The sequence below is a fragment of the Ptychodera flava genome, chromosome 19 (assembly GCF_041260155.1).
Source record: "Ptychodera flava strain L36383 chromosome 19, AS_Pfla_20210202, whole genome shotgun sequence".
NCBI classification, from domain to species: domain Eukaryota; kingdom Metazoa; phylum Hemichordata; class Enteropneusta; family Ptychoderidae; genus Ptychodera; species Ptychodera flava.
In genome coordinates this window covers 17,332,049-17,358,098 of record NC_091946.1, presented here as the reverse complement: position 1 = coordinate 17,358,098, position 26,050 = coordinate 17,332,049, and the positions used below count along the sequence as shown (strand labels likewise).

Below are 26,050 nucleotides of genomic sequence, written 5' to 3'. Positions count from 1 at the left end.
TATAATTAATTATAGTTTTCTATCCTTTGTCCTAAATTTATGCAGTGGGAAGACCTACTGAGCGATGTAGGCGGTACTCTCGGGTTGTACGTCGGATTTTCAGTCATCACAGTCTGTGAATTCATGAGACTTATTCTGAATCTATGCCAAAGAGGTTGTTGCAAGAGGAAAGAAACGAGAGGAAGACAACACCACTGGAAAAGAACTATTGATAAATGACTCATAAAATCGTCACTCTGAAGGTAGCAGATGTTAAGTTCCCCTCCCCCAGCGCATTTATTACTCACCAAAGACGTGTCACGTGATACCTGGGGCATTGTGACACCTTGGGTAATAATCCTTCATGCACCATGTTCGGAACGACATCTAGTCTATGAGCATTGAAGTCGAGATACGCTAGCTGGAAAGAATCGTCATTCAGTGATTAATTGTCCATGGTTAACAGTCTTTCATGTTACTTCCATTGATGTGCTCTCCGTAATTGTCGTCGTTTTCATATTCAACCCATAAAGAACTTTCAGTTTTTCGTCCAGAATGAAATTTACGACATAAGTAACTGGAATAAAAACAGGATTAAAATTTCATAAGATTTAGAGCATAACATTTTATATGTTGTATGGCGTCGAATAATTTCAGTTGTCGGTCCGCCAAATAAGTTAATCGATCCATTGTAATTTAAAGTTTCTTCAGAATACACGTCAATCAAATTTCCATGTCTTGCCAATACACTTTCACGGCATCAGTCTAGTATTTAACAGGCAATACTCACTTCATACTGGTCATCTAACAAAATAGGCCTCGGTCAAATGATGGAAGCACTAATATACATTATAATAGTATCCTAAACATTGTAGATATATATGGCATCACATATCGAACATAATATGAACAGATCTCAACAAGACCAATCTCTGTCGAAAAAAGCTTATTCTAGGATACTTGTTTGTTTGTAAAGGTGGTGTTTACCATGATATATATATATATATATATATATATATATATATATATATATATATATATATATATATATATATATATATATATATATATATATATATATATATAGCTTCACTGCTTTAATGATTTGAAAATACAAACAACCTTAAAAAATTACATGATTTTTGTGACTGTTTTACTGTTAAATTCGTGCAGTCTTTGTATGTTAGAGCAGAAATTGTATTTTTTCCGACGTAAGGAACTTAAGAGGCATAATTTTTCAAGACCATGACTCAGTTCATTAAGTGTCATTTATATGTACGTTCATATTGCTTTTTTATATACCATTTCATTATGTCAAGGACTAGACTTCTCGAGGTAGAAACTAATTTCTCACCGTAATTCTTATAGTTCTAATGTATATCGTGTTGTTTTAATAAATATATCGTCTTTTTTCTATATATGTATATGTACGTATAAACAAGTAACTAAAACTGGTACCACGTTTAAATGTTGAAATTCATGTAAGGGCGTTGTCACTTGAGGTATTAGATTAGTTCAATGTTTTGAGGCACATGGAAATTAAATTTACTCAAAGTTATAGGTCGCTGATCACAAAATCAACACACGGAGCTCTATGCCGATTCCCGTCGGATGTCATAATTTTGCCACCGATTTGGTTAAATTCATGAAAAGGTCGCTCTTCATGGACACCATGGTTTAACATACTATAATCGTTGTCTTGCTATTTGAATAATTATCAGTCGCTTTAATTCTAACATAGCTATCCCAAAGATACTCCTTGAATGGCTAATCACTACGGCAGAATACCCCGTATATGGATTGTAAACTGTTTATAGTCAGGTTGTAAGGGCGAGTATTTAAATATGACTGTCACATGTAAATAGAATTGTATTTGATTGATCTAGATACGAAAAAACCCGTTGTATTATTCGTGATGTACTACGATTGTACACCATAGTTGGTAATCTGCCAGATAGCCTTGGACCAATTGCTGAGAAGTAGTTCACAAGATGTCCTCATTTTTGTCAGAAACGACCTCTAATAGCGTCTCTTCCCATTATGCATAGAATCACGGAAGCGAAAACTTGTTTCAATCAAGCTAATTTTACGAGAAATATGTCTAAAACAGGTCAGCTTCATGGCAAGGGATTATATACAAAAACGAAAATTTTACATGTTGCATTTCTATACCGCTTTTCTACGATCCATTGTTTTAATAGTGAAACAATGTCCGTTTCAAAATATATGTCTTTGCAATAAGTGTCCTTAATGTTTGTTCTGTCACGAGCTGGTGCACGTATTTTATGGAATATTATTAAAACGGAGTACGTACAGTGTAAAAGTACACAAAAGAGTCTTTATGAAGTTTGTATGTGTAAGGAAGCGTTGAAAGCAAATTTTTAGCTCGGAACACTTTGCCATGTCAATACATCATTCATTTTTTCAGATCTATCATGGAATGTTTCTAGACTCTTTCATTATATATCTAGACTCCCTAATTATATATTTAGATTTAATCATAAATTTGTTTGTTATTAGCTGTTCATTGCTTTGATCATCACAACCAAAAAATAATCAGGCGCTGAGAGAGTCTAAGTTGATGAATGTCAGTTCATCCACGAACCCTTATTATATTACCTGAAAAATTCATAGGCATATATTACAATATCATCAGCTGTTTCACATTTGTTTCGTTATTCTCCTGTCTGTCGGTATATTACCCGAGCTCCTGTCTCTTTTCCATCAGTTTCGTTTTATCTGTCGCTATCATTTTTAAGAAATTAAGTAAGAATTTATAATTTTTGACCAAAATGGCACTTATCGTAATTGCTTCAATTGCCACACAGAAAGTGAGAGCTCACAAATTGACTACGTACAACAATTTAATAACAGTTACCAATAATAGAGATTATCTAGAACAGTGGGCTTTCCATTTAAACTGGTATCTCTGCTAATTAATTTGATATTGTTTGAGTAAGAACACTGTAATTTTTTTCCTTTAAAATAACAAAAAATTTCCTTAAAATTACAAATGTGCATATTTCATCACGACTTCAACAAATCTAAATGAAGGATTTCTTATGGACATGTGTATTAGAATTCAAAGCTTTCTGACGAGCACTTTCGAAGAAGCAGATGATGAAAATTTTTTGGCCAAAAATGCAATTTGCGTACGTATTTGCAATTTGAAAGAACCTGAGTCGTGTTATCCCCCGGGAACAATGTAATGTTTTTCACCTAATTTGCATATTTTTAACATCATTCAAATGAAAAAACCCATAAAAACAAAAAACATTTGTACTGAATGTGCTCACGTGATTTACAATAAGACTTCTGTTAGATCATTATATGTAGCAGGTTGCACCAACTTTCGCACAGTACCCTCGGAGTTTAGTCATTTATTACAAAACTTCCATTTGCAAATGAGCTGTTCAGGAACTTGACACTGCTCAATGCTTCACTGAACAATTAGATATTTATCAGATCAATATCTATAAAACATTTCATCAGATTAGAAGCAGTAATTTCGGAGTTACATCACTAATAACAAAGATAATTAAATATGGAAATGAACCCTTAATTAACCTGACAATGTACACGGCTTTAAGCGACAATTATGTATTTATCAGATCAATATCTGTAGCAGGTTGCACCAAATTTGGTGTTATAATTTCGGAATTATGACTAATTACAAAATTCATTAAATATGCAAATGAATCCTTAATTAATTTCACACTACTAAATGCTTCTGAACCTAGACAGATATCAGTTGGATCAGTATCTGCAGCAGATTTCATCAAATTTGGTATTGTATTTTAGGAGTTATAAGACTAATTACAAAACTTTAATTAAATAGGCAAATGAGCTGTTTTTAACTTGACACTCCTAAATGCTTCCCAGTACCATTAAATATCTATAAGATCAATGTTTGTAGCGGTTATCATCAAATTTGTTGAAGGAATTTCTGTTCATTAAATCTGCAAGTGAGCAGATAATTGACATGCCACTCTCAGTATAGTCATAATGTTCTGAGATTGTCATCAGTGAAATGTTTCATGAAATTTTGTGCATGTTTCATGAAATTTTTTCTTAATATATGTCGACACTGTCATTGCTGTCTGGAAAGCAAACCATTATATGCAATAATAATATTTCATACCTCATTAATATGCAAGCAAAACTAACAAAAATTAATCAGTTCTTTCCATTAGCGTATAATACATGTCTACTAAATCTGACTTGAATCCGTTCAGGCGTTCTTGGATTAAAGTGTGAACAGAAAGACAAAGAGACAGACACACACTCGTACAAACAGATAGACATCGCTACGGCATTTAGTAAAGACAAAAAAATTACAGGAAATTACAGATATGTAAGGGTAACATTTTTCATGATTTGTATATTAAATAATCAGGATCTGTTTAGTAAGGCCCGCATGGTCAACCTACATACTAAACACCAGTCCTGGCATTTCCAAATTAAGCACTGCTATACCTATATAGTTTATGCCATGATAGGTGGACGGAAAATACTAGCTTGCATTGCAAAGACAAGTCATTATTTCATGCATTTTAATGCCATGTGCTGTACATCAAGCAGGGACATTGACTTAACTAAATGTATCTCTGAATTCATTACTGAAGGGTGTGTAATTGTGAAATAAAAGTCAGTTATTATGCGTGTACAAAGACATACACATTTTTAAACATAAGGGATTTAATGTTAAAAGCAAAGTATCTCTAATGTTTGCTGATTTTTTCAGTAATTTTATTTTGTGTCAATAAAGTTTGTTCTTTTCCTCTTGTTAACATACCAATAATTACAGCCATCTTATGTATACTCTGTATTGTTATTGTTCACAATTAAATTTTATTTTGCTCTTAGCTTCATTGTAAACAATGTTAATGCACTTCACATGTATTCTTATTGTGTTCACAAGCTGGATACCTGGCATTTCGAGATCAAGAAGTAGTAGTTGATACTCTGAACCTTACAGTTCTGAAAAAAACAACATTGTATCATACAAAGACTGTACATGTGTTTGAATGTTGTTGTTTTTGTTGGAAAAAATATTTTGAATCTAGCTACTTACCTGCTGTGAACTTGGTTTACTTTATGAAATGTGTTATTTTCAAAAAACGCAGAAAATTGCTTACAGGTCAGATGTCTCTCTGAGCGGCACTTCATGTTTACAATCCACAAAAATACTGTATCATTGAACCTTTCAGCTCGCGGCGAAGAATTGGCACAGTAATTTATTCAGGCTGGTCAATGCATGGATGCCTATCAACGTACTGACGGCCAGTGTTACAGCACGTGTTTTGTGTTACTTCGCTGCGTCAACCAGTCAGTACGTTATCGGACATCGTTAGCAATTATGGACACTAGTGACAATAACAGACGTAAAATATCACCCCGCGCCTTGCAACAAACTTGTTAGCTCACGTGTTCACACACATGATTTCCATGGTTATGTGATTCCATTGCTATATCAAACTACCTATACGGAACTGAAGGGTTTGTTTTGACTTAAAAAAATGTGCCAGGTGACCTGTCAAGTGCTTATTACTTATAGGATACATTTCACTTGCTTCGTCTAACATTTTGTATTGTGTTAACAAGAATACATCTGACTCTAAAAGTGTCCCAAGGACCTCAAGGTGTTCAAGGAAATTTCGATGATTATGTACTTCCTCTGCTTTATTCAACTTCTTTTACGTAATCAAAGGAATGCGTTTGACTAAAAAAATGTGCCAGGTGACGTGTACAGTCACAAAATTAATATAACTAAAGTACACCTTCTTGGTTTTGTCCAAAATATATTCTTGAAGTAAGAATAAAGATTAGGCTCCAAAATTGTTCATTGTCCATGACTTCAAAAGTTTCCCTGGATAATTTTGATGGTTATGTGATTCCATTTTTATATCGAACTACCCGTATTTAAAAGGAATGGGTTTTTTTCAAAAATATTTAGGATGACCAATCAAGTTTTTACATTTCCATTGCTTTATTTGTCAAACATTTCGTATGCATTGAGCAAATATCATTGATTCCAAAAGTGTCCCAATGACCTAAAAAGTGTCCCCAGATAAATGTGATGATTATACTTGCACATCCCCACTACCATATCCAATTTTGTTTACCCAATGTAAAGCAAATTTTTGATTCTACAAGTAACCTTAACCTTTAATCTTATATGTAACTTTATATCAAGAATTTGTATGTCTTCAACGGTATCTGTCTATTGAGTTGGAATAGTTTTGAAGATCATCAGCTCTTTGGTGATTCTGTTTAGAGCCCTAATCTTGAAATTATATTCAATTTGGAAAAGTAAACAGCGTCAACTAGTATGACTTCAAAACTGCTTATCTTCAAATAGCATCTACCTGTACGTTAGGTATATTTTTCGAAAACATTTGCGCTTCCCTTTGTAAATTCTGTTTCATGCCCTAATCCTGTATTTCATATCGAACTTTAAGTAATAAATAACAGAATTCAATAAAAAATAGCATTCAATATGAGTTCAAATATTTGCCTGTCTTCAACAACATCTGCCAATAGAGTTGGTATATTTTTCGAAAACATTAGCCCTCCCCTTAGTCAATTCTGTTCCACAACCTAATCCAATATTTTCATATCGAACGTTAATAATAACTTCAATCAATATGACATAAAAATACTGATACGACTTCAAATATTTCCTTAATTTAAGGATTGGTATATTTGAAAAAAAAAACTGCAGCCTTTCCCTGATGTTATGTTTTATAGCTGGCAACTAGTATGACTTAGAAACTGTACGCGTCGTCAACAACATGCCTGTATCGCTTAGGTACCTTTTTAAAATATTAGCCAAAATCTTGTATTGCTTTATTCAAATTCAATAATTAAATAACATTTTTGGGTAGCTATTTTTTATGAAATAAATCTTCTCTTTGTTAATTATTATCAAATCCATGATATTTTAATTTTTTCGGGCATTGAAGAATTAAATTACAACAAACTGGTTTGATTTCAATAATGTACATATTTTCAACAGCATGTCTGTATAGGGTAGGCATAATTTGGGAAAAAAACACTTGTTCCTTCCCCTAATAGTTCTATTTCAAGCCCGCTTCTGTACCTATGTATGTATGGTGAAGTAATAAATTACAGTAATCAGTGTGACTTCAAAATACGTTTCTTACTCTAGGGTGGATTTTTTTTAAAAACACAATAGTCCCCCTTAATGAATCTGTTTCGAGCCCTATTCCTGTGTTTTGCATATCCATTCTTGTATTGAAAGGCAGCGATTACTATGCCTTCAAAATGTCCATATGACTGCAAATGCGTCGTTTTATAGCAAAGGCATATTTATTCAGACATTAGCCCTCCCCTTTATTCATTCTGTCCTCAGCCCTAATTTTGTATATTTTTATTCAACTTCATTCATAAAATAACAGCTAATATTACTTCAAAAATGTCAATGTGAATACAAAAGCGTCCCTGTAAGTGGTGGGTATTGTCAGACACGAGTTTAACCCTCTATCTTAGTGCAAATTTAGCACTGAAGTAAAGGACAACTATGAGGTCTTAAGTGACACGTGATTTATGGAAATTAGTTTACTCAAAGTGAAATGCTGCTATTCATTATTAATGTTCACGCAACAGAGGGTGTCCATTCATTTTGAAGCGCTCTGATGTAAGGAAATTAACTAAGTGAAATCAGTCAAATGTACGAGTAGTTGACGCACGACTCATCCTGAACATAACAACACTTGCAGAAATAGGCTCACTCACGTCATTGTACTCGCGGTATAAAGGTACACTCAAGCAGCTAGATCTTAGGCTTTTTCCATGTAAGATCGATACAGTGCCGACAAGGGAAATACCATGGAGCAGCGTAAACATTTTGTGACACCGGTAACACATCGTGCATCCTGGCGTTATGGACACAACTATGGCACAGAGCATGACAGGTTCAAGAGGTTGGTTAATTTTAATATATCCATGGCTGGATTCTTCTCCAGGCATTAGAAACAACCAATATGTTTGACAGGTATGATGAAATCTTTAGTATTTTCAGACAAGATCAGGACAAAACCCACGGTACGGAAAGAAGGCCATGTATCATTGATTCTTAATCGCCAGAAAATGCCTGCCTTATCTAAAATTGTTATTTAGAGACTGGGGTAGGGGAAAGGAAATACCATAAACACCTCGTTTAATCTGTAATGAATGCATTGGATGCCATTCTAGCAACATACTCAACTCCAAATGTTTGCAATATTCATATTCTGTTTACAGAAGGGTGATAAAATGGTTACCCTACCATGTATTAGTGGTGATAATGATTTTACCATCGTAACCCCGTGCACACTATTAGTCTGAAATTCTGGAGTGATTATAAGATACATAAATGAGTTCGCAACGGCATTAGTATTTCAGTATCTGCTAAAATTCATATCTTTCAAATGAAGTCAGTGTTAGAGAGCATCAAACATTTTGTGCCGATTACAATATAGCAGGAAATGAATGTCAACAACACTATAGTGTACATCACCAGTGCCGTGTTTAGACTTTATTCAGACGTTTGATTTGAGTAAATGCCATCATGAAAATGATGGCGATTAAATTACAGAATTCGTCTGTCTTGACTGCAAAACTTTTGAAAATACATTTACTTGCCTTTGCGATAAGTCGAACAACCATGATTCTTTCCTATTGAATAAACTTACTCCAATTTCACTCAGTACGAAAGATCAGATAAGAGTAAAGTAAAGTGGAGGTAGAGTAATAATACACGAGTGTAACCATGAACGTCACAGTTTGTTTCTCACCCCGCTCATGAAGGCCGTGGTCGAAACCATAATTTGTGAAACTGAAAGTTTGCGGGTTTGACAGGATATTATTTCAAAATCCAAAGAAGGAAAGTCTAACCATGATATGCAGAGGGTAAGAGACAAACACTCCTAAATTTTGTAATATTCTAATAAGAGTAAAAGAGAACGTATATACCTGTTTTCCATGCCAAAAGTGGTAACTTTGTCCGAGTGCAGGCTGATAGTGTCTCTGCAGTGGTGTGGCCGATTTGAAATGGGCGGGCGAGACATTAAGTAGAATGTTATCTCAATTCTGACAGCGGGGTGCCTATAGTGAACCTTACATTAATTGCAATTACCGCCACTGTTTTTATACAAACAGAATCTCAGTTTACATCAACTGGGCTTAATCAACAGTAAAGTGGCCAAGTATATAATGTAGTACGCGCCTTGACTGTGAAAGCCTTAAACATTTGCCTAAACTTTCTGCAAGAAAACCTTAAACCTAACACTTTCGAGCAACCCTGCAAAATTGTGCATGAGAAATAAAGTACCTACTATTTATCGACAATTGAAATTCAAATGGCTGCTATACCAGTGGTAACTCTATGAGGAAGAATAACATTTTTATTTTTACAAAAACAAGCTGCAGAAAACTTTATTTACTCAATGAACTTCGAAATAAGCCAAAATGTGTTTTTAAAGTATGAGAGTCCAGATATATTCCCAGGCGCATTCTACCTCTACTCTTTATTTTCGTAAATTGAAGCTGTTGATGTATATTTCAAACATGGTGAGTTTAGCTACACTGCATTGAACTTGTATGAACGGACTGTGTAAAGTAGAGTTAAATCCTTTAAGTATGTGTTAGCAAGTTACGAAGACGCACAATGTATATATGAAGATTAGAATATCAAGGTTTTCGACCATCCATGTTCATTAATGAATATAGGATTTTTAAATCAGAATTAGAACGAAAGTTTTATGTAACGTGTACAGAAAATTGTGATTTACCAACTGATATTAATGTTTCTGATGGACAGAAAACACGTTTGAATTATTCGAGACTCAGTCATACAATAAGATAAAAGACTTCGATTATGAGATAATACTTTCATTGTGATTGCTGAACGAAGGCTTTGTTAAAATTATTTTCAAATTTATCGTGGAATAGTTCTAGCCGTGGTTAAAGCTGTACATGTGTGGGGCACCTTTGGTATAAGATATTATATATTTTAACGTTCTTAATTTAACATTCTGCATAGTTCCGTTCCCTGTATTGATAGGCTTACTTTCCCCGACAAAGTCAGAATTTTAAGACAAGCATTTAGCAAATGCTATAGATAAAACTCAAATAGCAACTCGTGTAATTGTAGAATTTGCGGAATCTCACACTCATGAATTGCATGACCTTGAAGTCGACTTATTTCGAACATGTTGTTTCTGGTATCATTAAAAAAGCGAAGTACCCTCTCATAGACCATTCGTTGCTAAAATGAGTGGTATAATCGATTATTTAAAATGCAGAATAGAATAGAAATACATAACCATGGTATTCATTTATACGAGCTTAATAATATATAACTCCAAAATGGAAAATTTGAAGGGTGATAAGGGAGACGGTTTATCGGTAATTGAGCTTGGTACTCTGGCTCCTATGCTACCTGGTATGAAGGCAAATTGCAAACCTAAATCACACTTTTATTCTACGAGGACCTTTTCCAAAGGAAAGGCGAGACTTTGCGAGATCTTGCCCAGTAGTTCAGCCTGACGTTGCAACATGACATGAGACTCATTGTGCACAGCTATTGAATTAAGGGTTACAATACTGATGATAAACTCACATTTAGAGGCGAACTTTCTTTACGTGTGCACTATCCAATTAATTCACGCGTATACTGTCTACTAGTATTTTCAACAAAACCTCCAAATTTAATTTTGCTGTCAGTGTACAAAGAGTGACCTGAAACACACATATGAGATGAGTAACACAGGAACAACATGCTTTACTGACTAAACATTATACATCTATTTTTTCTGTCATTGATATCACAGTCATATGTTTGTTTAGCTTCATTTCGGTCATTCATCGTCCTCACATTGCATAGCCTTGTAACAAGAAACCGATGGTTCAGCGATAGGTGACATAAATTGCCCTGATATACCAGCGAGTTGCAACTTAGATCTACTCAAATATCAAGTATTGACAAGCCCTAAGATTAGTCTGCAAATAAATGCCTCTTGGTTTTCCTGAAATACTAATTTGCTAATTTCTATTTTACCTCGCTATATGGTTAACAGACAAACAACTATTACACAAATGTGGATCCCAATTCAATGCATAGGACTATTTTCGCGGGTACATAGATAATTTTACTGGTCTTGTATCCATTTAAGAAACACAATGCCATCAGAAATGGCTTGACATGGGACAGTTGCAGAAATACAAGATTGGGGCTCTAAAAGAGTTTAAGGTGGGGCTTGTGTTTTGAAAAAAACATGTATCTTAAAATTGAGGAAAGATTTGAAGTGATATCGATGTTTTAAAGTCATACTGATTGCTTTTATTTAATACTTCGAGTTGAATATAAAAGCACAGGACTACGGCCTGGAACAGAATTAACAAAGGCTTGGGCAAGTGTTTTTCAAGAATATACCTGCGATAAATAGGGACGTTGGTTGATAAGTACAACTTCGAGGTCATAGCTAGAACTTCTATGTAATAATTGAACTTAGATATAAAATAAAAGATTAAGGTTACTTATAGAATAAACAATGCTTCAATTAGACAAACATCGTGGGATAGGGCAGTGGGAGCATACTAGTATAATCAATAGAATTATCCAGGGACACTTTGAGGTAATGGCACACATACAAAGTCTAAGATATTTTTTTAAAATTTAAGTCTAAATGTTGGACAAAGTAGTAGACGTATACAATAATTATATTCATAACTTGCACTTTTCAGGTCACGTGGCACAGTTTTGAAGTCAAGCAAATCCATTTGATTACCTGAAAGTAAGCTGATATAGCAGTTGGAGCTAATAACCATGAAAATTATTTGGGGACACTTTTTAGGCCATGGGACACTTTTGGAGTCAAATGTATTTCTTCAAATCAATGTCAAAGTTTGACATAGCCGATGAAGTGCACCATATTCGTATAAGTAACTGACACTCTACAGGTCACTTGGCACATTTTTAAATCAGTCAAATCCATTCAATTACGTAACAGTAGGTGAATTTAGCAGTGGAAGCATATAATCATCAGAATTATCCGCAAACACTTTTGAGGTCATTGGGACACTTTGGGAGTCATATTCATTCAATCAAATCAATACTAAATGTTGGACTAAGTCACGGAAGTGTACCATATTCCTATCAGGAAGTGACATTTTACAGGTCACCTGGCACATATTTCAACTCAAAAATATCCCTGCCATTATGCAAAAGCAGTTGCATATAGCAGTTGGAGCAGATAGTCTTCAGAATAATCCGGGAAATCTTTTGAGATGATGGGGACACTTAAGGAGTCATATGTATTCTGTTAAAATCAACACTAAATATTGGACTAAGCCTTTGACGTGTACAATGATCTTATTGGTTACTGACACTTTACAGGTCACCTGGCGCATTTTTGAAGTCAAATTAATTCCTTCAACTTAGCAAAAGTAGTTAGATATTGTAGTAGAAGCATATAATTGGCAAAATTATTGAGGTAATCCATCCATCCATCAATCAATGAAATAGACATTAATGTTGTAAGGATAGGCGCAATGCATGTGCTATTATTACTATGATGAGGATGATGATACGATGGTGATGGTGATGATGATGATGATGATGATGATGAGTACTTTTACTATGATCGTTTTATTCAAGCGGTTTGATTTTGACTTTTTCTATCACTCAACAGAAAGAATGTTCTAAACAGTGCGTAAGTTCAGCCGGTGGCTTTTAATATGAATTAGGGAATAGGTTATTGGCAAAATAACAACCAAACACAAAATGGATATTAGTTATACTGAGATTGCTTTCAATTTTATTTATATATTTCACACCATATACGTAAGTATCTTGCAAAATTAGACAAGTATTGATTGGAGGGTAAAGTGTGTGTGTGTACCACTGTTTAACCCTGAAATTCAGACTTGTGTGCCTGTTTTATTAATAACTACAATAGGAAATGCCCTCAAAATGTTAGAAATTCGAAGACATTGTACAATTTAGAAGAAAATAAAAACAAATTGTTCAAATTGGACTGGTATCGTGCAATATGTGGTCATAAGTGTTGATTCAATAATACCGGGGCGGCCATTTTGGATTTATGCAAATATAGCATTGTTTCACTCCTTTTGTATTTACGTATTTATTTATTTATCTATTTATTTATTTAACATAACGGACATTTGCACCTTATAAAATCATGAAACAAGTATCGATTAGAAGACATAGTGTGTGAGAATACCATTCTTTTATCGTAAAATTCCGACTTATGTTCCTGTTTTAAAAATAAAAACTGGAATTATCGTAAACATGGCTAAAATATGATGAAAATATACAAGGTATATGGAAATAAAAAAAATTCAAAATCGGACCAATATTGGGCATTAAGAGGCCAAAAGCATTGAACCTATAATACCGGGGCGGACATTTTGGATTTATGCAAATTAGGCAGACATTAGTATAACCCTCTATCTTACTGCAAATTTAGCACGGATGGACCTTTGAGGTAAAGGGCGCCTATAAGGTCTTTACAAACGCGTTATTTATGGAAATTAGTTTACTCGAAGTGAAACGCTGCAATTCATTATTAACGTCCACGCAACAGAGGTTGTCCATTCATTGTGAAGCGCTCTGATGTAAGGAAAGTAACTAAGTGATATTAGTTCAATATACGAATACTTGCCGCACGACTCATCCTGAACAACCCTTGTAGAAAATAAGCTCACCCACGTCATTGTACTCACGTTATATAGGTCCATTCAAGCAGCTAGATCTGAGTTTTTTTCCTTGTAAGATTGATAAGTGCCTAAGAAGGAAATACCATGGAACAGCGTAAACATTTTGTGACACCGGTAACATATCGCGCATCCTGGCTTCATGGACACACACATCACAGAGAACATGACAGGTTGGTAGAATTCAATACATGGCTTGATTCTTCCCATTGCATTAGAAACAACCCACATTTTTGACAGGTTTGATGAACACTTTAATATTTCCAGACAAGATAAGAACAAAACCTACTGTACGGAACGAATGCCGTGAACCATGGATTCTTAATCGTCAGAAAATGCCTGCCTTATCTAGTAATGGTAATTCAGAGACATAGGGAAGAAGAGAGGAAATACCATAAACACTGCACTAAACGTGTATTGAATGTACTGAATGTTATTCTGTAAACATACTCATGTCCAAAAGTTAGCAATATTTATATTCAAGAAAAACTTACTACTTTGCAGAATGCATTTCATTAAAGAATGAAATTTCTTGGACGGTTTCAGCCAGCTTAAGTCTACTTTCACATTCTGCGTTATGTTGTATTGTTGGATGTGAAATGCGCACAGGAAAGCTGAAGTCGCATCAGTATGTTTGTTTGCGTACAGTACATTGCCGTGTGGAAGTATTTATCCGGATATCAATGATCATATTGCTGTAAATTGTTTCCACTTTTTCGGAATAACTTATCAAAACGTTAATTGCTGCATCCGTTATTAATGACACCTGTAGCCATTTTACTGTTGATTAAGCCTATCAGGTGCTAGCGGAAATTCTGTCTACAGGAGCGTGATAAAATGGTTACTCTACCATGTATTAGTGGCGATAATGATTTTACTATCGTAACCCCTTGGCAACGGCACTGTATTTCAGTATTTCAGTATCTGCTAAAATTCATCTGTTTCAAATGAAGTCAGTGTTTAGAGGGCATACATTGTGTGACGATTTCAATATTGCAGGAAATGAATACATCGCCAGTGCCGTGTTTAGACTTTGTTCAGACGTTCGAATTGAGGAAATGCCACCATGAAAATGATGGCGATTAAATTAGAGAAAACGTCTGTCTCGACTGCAAAACTTTCTAAATAAACTTTTACTTGCACTTGCGTTAAGTCGAATAAATCAAGCTTCTTTCCTACTGAATAAACTTATTCCAATTTCACTCAGTGCGAGAGATCAGATAAGAGTAAAGTCGAGGTAGCATAATAATACAGGTATGTAACCATGGACGTCACAGTTTGTTTCTCATCCAGCTCATGAAGGCCTTGGTGGAAACCATTATTTGTCAAACTGAAATTGCGGGTATGACTTTTGCTTGACACGATATTATTTCAAAATCCAAATAAGGAAAGTCTAACCTTGAAACACTTCTAAATTGTGTAATATTCTAAAAGAGTAAAAGCGTAAATAAATAATAAAGTTTGACCCATGAAAACGTATATACCTGTATTCCCATGCCCAAAGTGGTAGCTTTGTCTGAGTGCAGGCTGATAATGGACGATTTGAATTGGACGGGCGAGGCATTAAATAGAATGTTATCTCACTCCTGACTGCGGGGTGCCTCTCGTGAACCTTACATTTATTACTCCAACCGCCACTTTTTTTCTTTTATACAAACAGAATCTCAGTTTACATCACCTAGACTTAATCAACAGTAAAGTGATCACGGGCATTATGTAGCTTAAAGAGATGCCTAAACTTTCTGCAAGAAAACCTTAAACCTAACACTTTCGAAACTAAAAATAAAACCCACGAGCCACCCTGCAAAATTGTGCATGAGAAAAAAGCACCTGCTATTTACCGACAATTGAAATTCAAAATGGCTGCTATACCAGTGATAACTCTATGAGGAAAAATAAAATTTTTATTTTTACAAAAACAAGCTGCAGAAAACTTTATTTACTCAATGAACTTCGAAATAAGCCCAAATATGTTTTTAAAGTACGAGAGTCCCGATATATTCCCAGGCGCATTCTATCTCTACTCTGTATTTTCGTAAATTGAAGCTGTTGATGTATATTTCAAACATGGTGAGTTTAGCTACACTGCATTGAACTTGTATGAACGGACTATGTCAAGTAGAGTAAAACCCTTCAAATATATGTTAGCAAGTTACGGAGACGCACAATGTATATATGAAGATTAGAATATCAAGGGTTTCGACCATCCATGCTCTTTAATGAATACAGGATTTTAAAATCAGAATCAGAACGAAAGTTTCATGTAACGTGTACAGAAAATTGTGATTTACCAACTGATATTAATGTTTCTGATGGACAGAAGACACCTTTGAATTATTCGAGACTCAGTCATACAATAAGATAAAAGACTTCGATCATGAGAGAATACTTTCATTCAGCTTGCTGAACGAAGGCTTTGTTAAAAATTATTTTCAAATTTATCGTGGAATAGTACTAGCCGTGGTTAAAGCTGTACATGTGTGGGATACCTTTGGTATGAGATATTATATATTTAAACGATCTTAATTTAACATTCTGCATAGTTCCGTTCCCTTTATTGATAGGTGAACTTCCCCCGACAAAGTCAGAATTTTAAGACAAGCATTTAGAAAATGCTATAGATAAAACTCAAATAGCAACTCGTGGAATTGTAGAATTTACGGAATCTCACACGCATGAATTGTAATTGCATGACCTTAAAGTCGACGCATTCCGAACATGTTGTTTCTGGTATCATTGAAAAAGCAAAATACCGTCTCATAGGCCATTCCTTGCCAAAATATGTGGTATAATCGATTATTTAAAATGCAGAATAGAATAGAAATACAGTACTATGGTGACGGCTGTAGAATTCATTTAAACGAGCTTAATAATATATAACTTCAAAATGGAAAATTTGAAGGGTGACAAGGGAGATGGTTTATCGGTAATTGAGCTTGGTACTCTTGCTCCTATGCTACCTGGTTTGAAGGCAAATTGCAAACCTAAATCACACTTTTATTCTACGAGGACCTTTTCCAAAGGAAAGGCGAGACTTTGCGAGATCTTGCCCAGTCGTTCAACCTGACGTTGCAACATGACACGAGACTCATTGTGCACACCTTTTGAATTAAGGGTTACAATTCTGATGATACACTCACATTTAGAGGCGAACTTTCTTTACTTGTGCACTATCCAATTAATTCACGCGTATACTGTCTACTAGTATTTTCAATAAAACCTCAAAATTTAATTCTGCTGTCAGTGTACAAAGAGTGACCTGAAACACACATATGAGATGAGTAACACAGGAACAACATGCTTGACTGACTAAACATTATACATCTATTTTTTCTGTCATTGATATCACAGTCATATGTTTGTTTAACTTCATTTCGGTCATTCATCGTCGTCACATTGCATAGCCTTGTAACAAGAAACCGATGGTTCAGCGATAGGTGACATAAATTGCCCTAATATACCAGCGAGTTGCAAGTTAGATCTACTCAAATATCAAGTATTGACAAGCCCTAAGGTTAGTCTGCAAATAAAAGCCCTCTTGGTTTTCCTGAAATAAACATAAAGTCTTGGTCGTGCGTGAGACTGCTAATTTCTATTTTACCTCGCTATATGGTTAACAGACAAACAACTATTACACAAATGTGGATCCATCAGTTTAACTAAGCCAATTTAATGCATAGGACTATTTTCGCGGGTACATAGATAATTTTACTGGTCTTGTATCCATTTTAGGAACACAATGCCATCAGAAATGGCTTGACATGGGACAGTTGCAAAAATACAAGATTAGGGCTCTAAAAGAGTTTAAGGCGGGGCTTGTGTTTTGAAAAAAAAATGTATCTTAAAATTGAGGAAAGATTTGAAGTGATATCGATGTTTTAAAGTCATACTGATTGCTTTTATTTAATACTTCGATTTGGATATAAAAGCACAGGACTACGGCCTGGAACAGAATTAACAAGGGCTTGGGCAAGTGTTTTTCAAGAATATACCTGCGATACATAGGGACGTTAGTTGATAAGTACGACTTCGAGGTCATAGCTATAACTGCTATGTAATAATTGCACTTAGATATAAAATAAAAGATTAAGGTTACTTGTAGAATAAAAAATGCTTCAATTAGACATACATCGTTGGATATAGCAGTGGGAGCATACTAGTATAATCAACAGAATTATCCAGGGACACTTTGAGGTAATGGCACACTTACAGAGTCTAAGATATTTTTAAAATTTAAGTCTAAATGTTGGACAAAGGAGTAGACGTCTACAATAATTATATATATTCATAACTTACACTTTTCAGGTCACGTGGCACAGTTTTGAAGTCAAGCAAATCCATTTGATTACCTGAAAGTAAGCTTATACAGCAGTGGGAGCTAATAACCATAAGATTTATCTGGGGACACTTTTTAGGCTATGGAACACTTTTGGAGTCAAATGTATTTCTTCAAATCAATGCAAAATGTTTGACAAAGCCGATGAAGTGCACCATATTCTTAAAAGTAACTGACACTCTACAGGTCACTTGGCACATTTTTTAAATCAGTCAAATCCATTGAATTTAAGTAACAGTAGGTGAATTTAGCAGTGGAAGCATATAATCATCAGAATTATCCGCAAACACTTTTGAGGTCATTGGGACACTTTGGGAGTCATATTCATTCAATCAAATCAATACTAAATGTTGGACTAAGTCACGGAAGTGTACCATATTCCTATCAGGAAGTGACATTTTACAGGTCACCTGGCACATATTTCAACTCAAAAATATCCCTTCCATTATGCAAAAGCAGTTGCATATAGCAGTTGGAGCAGATAGTCTTCAGAATAATCCGGGAAATCTTTTGAGATGATGGGAACACTTAAGGAGTCATATTTATTCTGTTAAAATCAACACTAAATATTGGACTAAGCCTTTGACGCGTACAATGATCTTATTGGTTACTGACACTTTACAGGTCACCTGGCGCATTTTTGAAGTCAAATTAATTCCTTCAACTTAGCAAAAGTAGTTAGATATTGTAGTAGAAGCATATAATTGGGAAAATTATTGAGGTAATCCATCCATCCATCAATCAATTTAATATACATTAATGTTGTACTTGTTCAAATTCAAAGTATTCAACTTAGATTGTACCTCAGAAATCTGATCAAATCGACTGATATGTCATGCCCATGAACTTCATGTATAACGTAATTTTATCATAACTTTTGTACGTTAGAAGTTTGCTCAAATTCACTCAATCTACATATGACATATAGCTTTGATATATAGCCTGCTTACATAATATGTATTTACTATGTAATTGTGGTACATATGAATATCACACCAATCCAACTTAAGCGCGAACAAATCTAAACATAACCAATGTATACCAAAAGTTCAATCAAATGCAGACCATTAAGTTTGACAGATGACCTAGTACAGAATTGCATTGATATGCAAATGAGCTAGGAATTAGGATGTAATGGACATCAAACATTAACTATAAGTTAAACTGAGTATATTCATAAATTGTAGAGGTCAAATCCAAAATCAGTGCATTCATTTTTGATGTGCAGCCTAATTACAGAAAGTCATTAAATATGCAAATTAGTTTATAAGCAGTAAGACCCACACATCAGACATTTGGCATAGTTTGACCACATAACAGTTTGAGTGAAGACATAGTTACATCAAGTTTGGTTGAGTAATTCTTCAGATTGTAATATATCCTTATGCACGAAATAATTACTTATGCAAATGACTGTTAATTATGGAGACCACATCAACTAAAAATCTAATCAAACCCAGATCTCCCCATGATGACCTCTGGTTTTAGGTTGTCGCTTAAACAACACCTTTTATGGAAGGGTGGACAGACGGACAGACAGACGAACACACACGCGGATATATATTGTGGCAACTTTGGGCAATATTTAGGTCTTGAGCCCAAGCTGTCAAAAATACTAACCTACACAATGATTTCGGATTTCCGAGGTCATTCCGCCGACCCTCAGGGCGTAAACAATGACAGCGCCCTTGCTACAATATTGCACCCCTTACGTACCCCCCTGCAGCTCGTTGGGCCAAATATTTGCCGAGATTACTGTTTTGACTATCACCATAATGTCCTGACTCGAACACTCGATCAGTGATGATGATGATGATGATGATGATGATGATGACAATTACTTATACTATCATCGTTTTACTCAAACGGTTTGATTTTGACTTTTTCTATCACTCAACATCCAAGCTTGTTTATGACAATATTTTTACATCAATGAAGCGTATTAACACTAAAACCAGTTACATGTTATTGCAATATCACCCATGAATTTAAGTCATACACATTAAATAATATCTACCATTAATTAAATTTCACACAAGATTCAAAAATTACATGTTTCAGTTCGCAAGATGATCGGCCGGGTGACCCATATCCTCTAGTATCACTGAACAGTGCAACTTTCAACAGAAGTGACAAAGGCAAACATCTAAACCGATATCTACACAAAAACCAAGAAAATTATACCAGTGAAGAACCCGATGAATTATCTTCTCTAGATAAGTCTTCGGAGGAAAAAGGCGGGAATCATGAAGATTCGTTGAAACACATGCTTGAAGATTTTGGACGGGAGACAACAGCTCACGGCATCGTTCAGATTACAACCGCCAAGTCGAATGTCACTCGTTCAATGTGGTTAGCGATAGTTTTGTTGGCAGCGAGTGTTATGCTTGTACAGATGACCTTAGTGATTATACAATATTTTGAATACAATGTCAATGTTAAGGTAGGCAATTATTAGTGTATTACTTCTCATTTATTGACAAATAATATCATGGACAAGAAGGCGGGTAATTGTTTACTCATTTCTTACATTTCATATGATATGAAGTCGATTGTTTACTGTTCCTCAAAGGACAGCCAACAACAATGTTTGCATGGGATTTGCTGGCGAGCAGTTGTTAAAAGATCCGTGCAATGGGTCTTACATGCAAACCTTCAACACTCCCAGAGACCGTACGGGCGACATGTTTATTTTCGATTTTATTTATTGCTCGCGTTTGCTGGATGATAGGTGAATAAAATTATGGAATCGGCACTTCCTGAATGATTGAACTGTCGACTTTTTCGTCTTTTCGAAAATTGCCTGATCTAAAAATTCGTATGTACTTTGTAAAGCTCTAAGTTAAAGAAATTTGCATAAACAGCCACGCATTCATGTTAAACTTCTTGTAACTATAAAGCATTCAAATAAGAAAATCACCTAAATGTGTTGATAATGTACGAGATTGCCAATTGTGATATAACAGTCCACCAACATGTCCACCAACCGTTTTGTTTTATTAAAAATACCGAGACTATAAACAAACAGTATAAATACCTGTTAAAGCACGATACAGTACAATTTACGATATGCTGTCAGCGTTTCTACTAATAATAATGAGTTAAAAGGTCCTATAATGTTAGCAATAAGCGTCATGGCGTAATATCTGACTAATGACGCTGTTAACACAGGGTATTAAGTAATTCACAGCACAAATAGAAAACAAAACCAACAAAAATATGCATTTTCGAAAATTTATGTGACCTTATTTAGAGAACACGGTAATGCACAAAATGTTGCCATCAGTCAATTCGCATGAAGACAAGAACAAAGTGTTTTTGGTGCAAAAGTGAAAGGACTGCAATCATAAAAAATCCCTGCCAAGTAGGCGCGTTTTTTAATTGCTCTTCAATGGTATACCACCACACTAACAGGAGATAAAAAACTAGATGAGTGCATATCATTAGTTGTCTACTTTAATTTAAAGCTATTGGATGCCTTCTTGAGGAACAAGCATTATTCAGGCGTTTTGCATCTATAAGTGCCAACAATCACTACTGTTAAAGTGAAAATTATGAACATTTTCATGTTTAACATGTGCTAAATGAAATATAAACCGAGTTCAAAGCTTTCATTTTTTGTTGTCCTAAGGAACGAACTTCTACGTGATGACTCAAGATTGAAGCTATGATTAAAAAATGTAAATAACAAGTCTATAACATTTCAATCACTAGTTTATTAGACTAAATCTAATTCAATTATGCCTTTGGACCTGATATTTGCTCATAATATGTTATTTTTTTTGTCAACCAAATTTTTCCAAATTTTAATTTCATTTACTCGAACCCTAGGTAACCCTAGTTTCGGAGAAAGCCCTTGAATTTCCATCTGTGACAATCTGTAATACAAACAAGCTTCGGAAAAGTGCCGTGAGGGATTCAAAGTACAGTGAAATGTTGCTGCTTGAGCAGAATTTTGCTCCACCTTATTACAGTAAGTTAGAGTCTAACAGAATAGTGCGGAAAGTGTGTATGTATGTATGTATGTATGTATGTATGTATGTATGTATGTATGTATGTATGTATGTATGTATGTATGTATGTATGTATGTATGTATGTATGTATGTATGTATGTATGTATGTATGTATGTATGTATGTATGTATGTATGTATGTGTTTATGGGTGTATGCGTGCATGAATGCATGTTTGTATGTATCGTTTAATCTATTAACCTTTCTTTCTGTGTTTTTATATAGTTTGTTTTCGAAGGAACGTGTACATATTTATGTCAGCAAGCTCGTTGTCGAAACTTGTGCACAGCATTGATGCATATAACTTAACCTTCCGCGCACTCGTTGAGATTTTGATTTGTAGGTAGTTCCTAGCTAGCGGTGGGTCATACTTATAATTAGCCTTAATATTCAGCAATGTCTGACCTTATTCGGGGAGAATTTTCAAATACTCATTTTTATGATACTTCTTTTTAATATTCTCTTTGAGTTGACTTATTTTAAAGGCTGTCAAGATAATAAGTTTTCATCGTCTTGTTTTTTTGCCCTTCCATTTCTTGGAAAATAATCCCCGTAGAAAAGAGTTAACACGATGTGTAAACATTAAACGATGCGTTTTGGTCTGTTTGTTGCTCTGATCCAAAATTTGCATTTTACTCCTAAGTTTTATCCTTGATTATGAATTCAAAGTTCAAGTTTCTCCGGGAGAGTTACATGTGAACACTGTCTGCAGCTCGTGAATGGCATAAACACCCGATGTTTCATTTCTTAGTCATCAGTAAGCGCGATGAAATTTAAAATGTAAATGCGACGCACTTTTCATTAGTCCGGATTATTATCTGGTAAAGATACACACATTCCCTATACCATATAATGCTAACGGTCAGGAATGCTATCGCAAAAGTGCGTTGAACTCAATCCCGAGCGAAAAACCGATTCCTAGCACGCGTAGTCGGCCACGTAGTAGAGGCAGGTGACAAAGAGTGAAAACGCTAGTAGCGAAAGCGTCATATTCTATTAAAAGGGGGGGGGGACATGGGGGTGGTGGTCGTCGGAACTCTGCTCAAAGGTTGCCAGGCACCCCTATGACCGATGTAAATACTGTATCTAGGGTACGTTGGCGATTGATGAAAGTTAAAACATGTTTGTTAACAATGAATATCGTAAACTTCATAGGTTGCAGCTATGTTGAAGTGATGCATATAGATATCATGCATGAAATACATTGTTTGTAATTTAAAACAAGAAAGTCGCACACGCGTAGTTCCGACGATCACCCCTTTAAAGTAGGCGTAACAGCAAAATTTAAAAAAATTTACGTCACCCTTTGAGTTATTCCCGTGTACGCAATTATTTACTTAGTTTTAAAGGCGATTTTTCCAAACCATCAAACACCCATTTTAGCGCTGGTATATTACTATTTTATCACAGCTGGTAAATTTGAATGACGCATTGGCGTACTCGACAACACTCTCCCTGATGCATTATGATACATACTCCTGCAGTGATTTTCTTTTCGGAAAAAAATGAATTGTTTGTCAAAGGATCAAGTGCACCAGAGAAAGTTTTTGACGTTCTTGTCCCATGACCACAGTTTGAACGTTAATTACAAGAAACACTCATGGCGTGCAATACACATTGATTAGATTTGGACTCGATCTCCTATGGTAGAAGTTCAGAGGTAGTGAGGCAATTTACCGCTGGCGGGAACTGCCAGGACAAACAAAGGTGAAATGGACACCCCTATGTCTGATTTTATCACATTCGTGTCGTCGTCGTAATTCTGTAGTCGCATTTACTCACTGTGCGAAAGTAGAGTTTGCACTGTTAAATAATTATACTGTTCGACGATAGAGTCACAAATAAGCACTATTTGAGGTTTTGGTCTTTTCAGCACCCTGTATGGAAGGAGATTTCCTGTGTCAGGATGGAATACATTGTATAAAGCCGTATTTGGTCTGTGACGGTGTCAATCACTGTGGCGATATGAGTGACGAAGATAAATGCAATTATCGTGAGTTGTCATTATGCAGAATATGAGACAGGCAGTCGCTGTCATCCTAATATGATAGAGTAATCATTCTAAGAATCATTTTTTTATGTTCGCAAATTTTTTTGATGTGTGAATCAGAATGACGAAATACTTAAATGTGCATTTATGAAAGAGAGAAACTGTAGTGATACATTTATAGATAGCTGTCGATATACATGGAGACATTAAACAACGAATAAAGGAACACATGCATGCGTTACTAACATAGATAAGTAGTTACAAGTATAGCACGAAACCGTGCCATAATTGCCCAGAACACGTCACGTGGCGAGAAAGCAGTCACGATTAGTCTCTTATCTCCTGCTTCAAAAAATGGCGTCAGAGGTTTTTTCCGAAGACTACTTCCCCAGGGAAAAGTATCCGGTCATATGAACATTCTATTAATGTCGTCTGCGGCTTTAAAGTAATTAAGGCGGATGGCTAGAGCACGACGAAGTGCTCATTAACAATAAATATTCAAGTGCAACTAAGTACATTATAGTGTATGTTACGAATATGTATGCTTCGATCTTTTTCTGAAGACATCGGCACCACTTTTGAGAATCGCTCAGTAAACTTCTCTTAATATATTTTTCAGTGCCAATAAATCAAAGCATACGTACAACAGTAACATGGAAGAGCATGAGCGTGTTTAGTGTGTCAAAATAACTATAATCTGGTCTTTATTCGGGCTGTAGCACCTGTTTATTACTGCCCATGGCTTGCGTCACCACAAACACATAATTGTACCCCCAGTCCCACAACCTCGGAGAATAGCATGGTTCTTGTGACGCATCGCTGCTCTGGGTTATAAACGAGCTCTATAGCCCTCATGAACAGGTACCTGGTATAATACAGACAGGCCTTTATACATATAAGCTCAACCGATTCACACGTATCGTATTCACCTATAGACTCAGTCAATTCATCGCTCAAAATAACAGTGCTAATTTTACCTTTGTTTGATGTTAATTACGATGATTGCAGCTGTCATTTGAATGAACATGTTCAAATATTAAATTATAACTAATCAGAGCAGTAGTCCTCAAATCCTGATTCTTGTGCTATTTTTTTTTGTTGACACTGGCAATTTCGATGATTGCATTCTTTCCTTATCCTTTTAAAGTTGTATCAATGTATCATATTAATATGTTGTTTGATAAATGTTATTATGAAACTACCTATTCAAGATTCAAGGACCATTAAGACTTGACACATTTTTGATATACATCGACTTTCTTTTGGTCTTAGCCGAATGTGGTCCCAACCAGTTTAGATGTGACTCCGGCAGTGAACTTGGTATCTGTCTGACAAATGATAAGGTTTGCGACAGAATTAAAAACTGCTATGGAGGAGAAGATGAAACTGATTGCGGCGGTAAGTTTGAATTTCGAAAAACCAAGACAACCATTTTAATAATTAAATCAATCAGTCAACCAATCAATCAAATGGATTTCTATAGAGCCAAACTCAAAAACGCAAGAAAGTTTTGTGTTTTTCTTAAAAAGAAACAAGACTGGGTGAATGACACATTTATGATGAGACATTTTTCCAGGTTTTGTGAAGGCGGGCTGTGCGTAAGAAAGCACGATTTCTTTACGTTTTGCGTTACTTTGTGGTACTACGTGAAGCAGAATTTTGTTATTAAACAGAAGAACTCTGGTTGAGTCTTTAAGATGGATCAAGTCAAATATGTAGGAAGGAATATTGTTGTTCAGAGCTTTAAATGCGATGAGGAGATTCTTATACTGGATGCTGTTGTGTACCGGTAACAGTGTAATTTCTTGAGAATGGGTGTGATATTGTCAGACTTCCTGGTGCAAGACACAATTCTGGTTGCAGAATTCTGGGTACGCTGAAGTGGAAGAATGGAAGCTGATGTAAATCAGACAGGAGTGTAGTAATGTAGTTTTGATGTGATCAGGGCATGGACCGACACGTGACAAAGTTCCTTGGCTAGGTATTGGCTAGT

General features: G+C 35.2%; 2 protein-coding genes across 6 annotated transcripts in view; both read left to right on the top strand.

Annotated features, from left to right (window-relative positions):
* Positions 1-5,802, top strand: part of LOC139118748 (uncharacterized) — a 45,731-nt gene extending 39,929 nt beyond the window's left edge. The window contains exon 24 of the mRNA XM_070682172.1: positions 46-5,802. Within this exon, the coding sequence (XP_070538273.1) occupies positions 46-219 (174 nt within the window). The 3' untranslated portion in view covers positions 220-5,802. The remainder of the gene's footprint in view (positions 1-45) is intronic.
* A 1,779-nt stretch (positions 5,803-7,581) lies between these two features.
* The window catches only part of LOC139118750 (uncharacterized), a 56,992-nt gene continuing 38,523 nt past the window's right edge, over positions 7,582-26,050 (top strand). For 2 of the 5 annotated variants that reach the window (XM_070682177.1, XM_070682175.1), the window contains exons 1-5: positions 7,582-7,925; positions 20,117-20,498; positions 21,887-22,028; positions 23,941-24,060; positions 25,330-25,455. In XM_070682177.1, the coding sequence (XP_070538278.1) occupies positions 7,831-7,925; positions 20,117-20,498; positions 21,887-22,028; positions 23,941-24,060; positions 25,330-25,455 (865 nt within the window). In that variant the 5' untranslated portion in view covers positions 7,582-7,830. Of the gene's footprint in view, positions 7,926-13,570; positions 13,893-20,116; positions 20,499-21,886; positions 22,029-23,940; positions 24,061-25,329; positions 25,456-26,050 lie in introns of those variants that run through there. The other 3 variants (XM_070682179.1, XM_070682178.1, XM_070682176.1) reach the window with 2 other exon arrangements.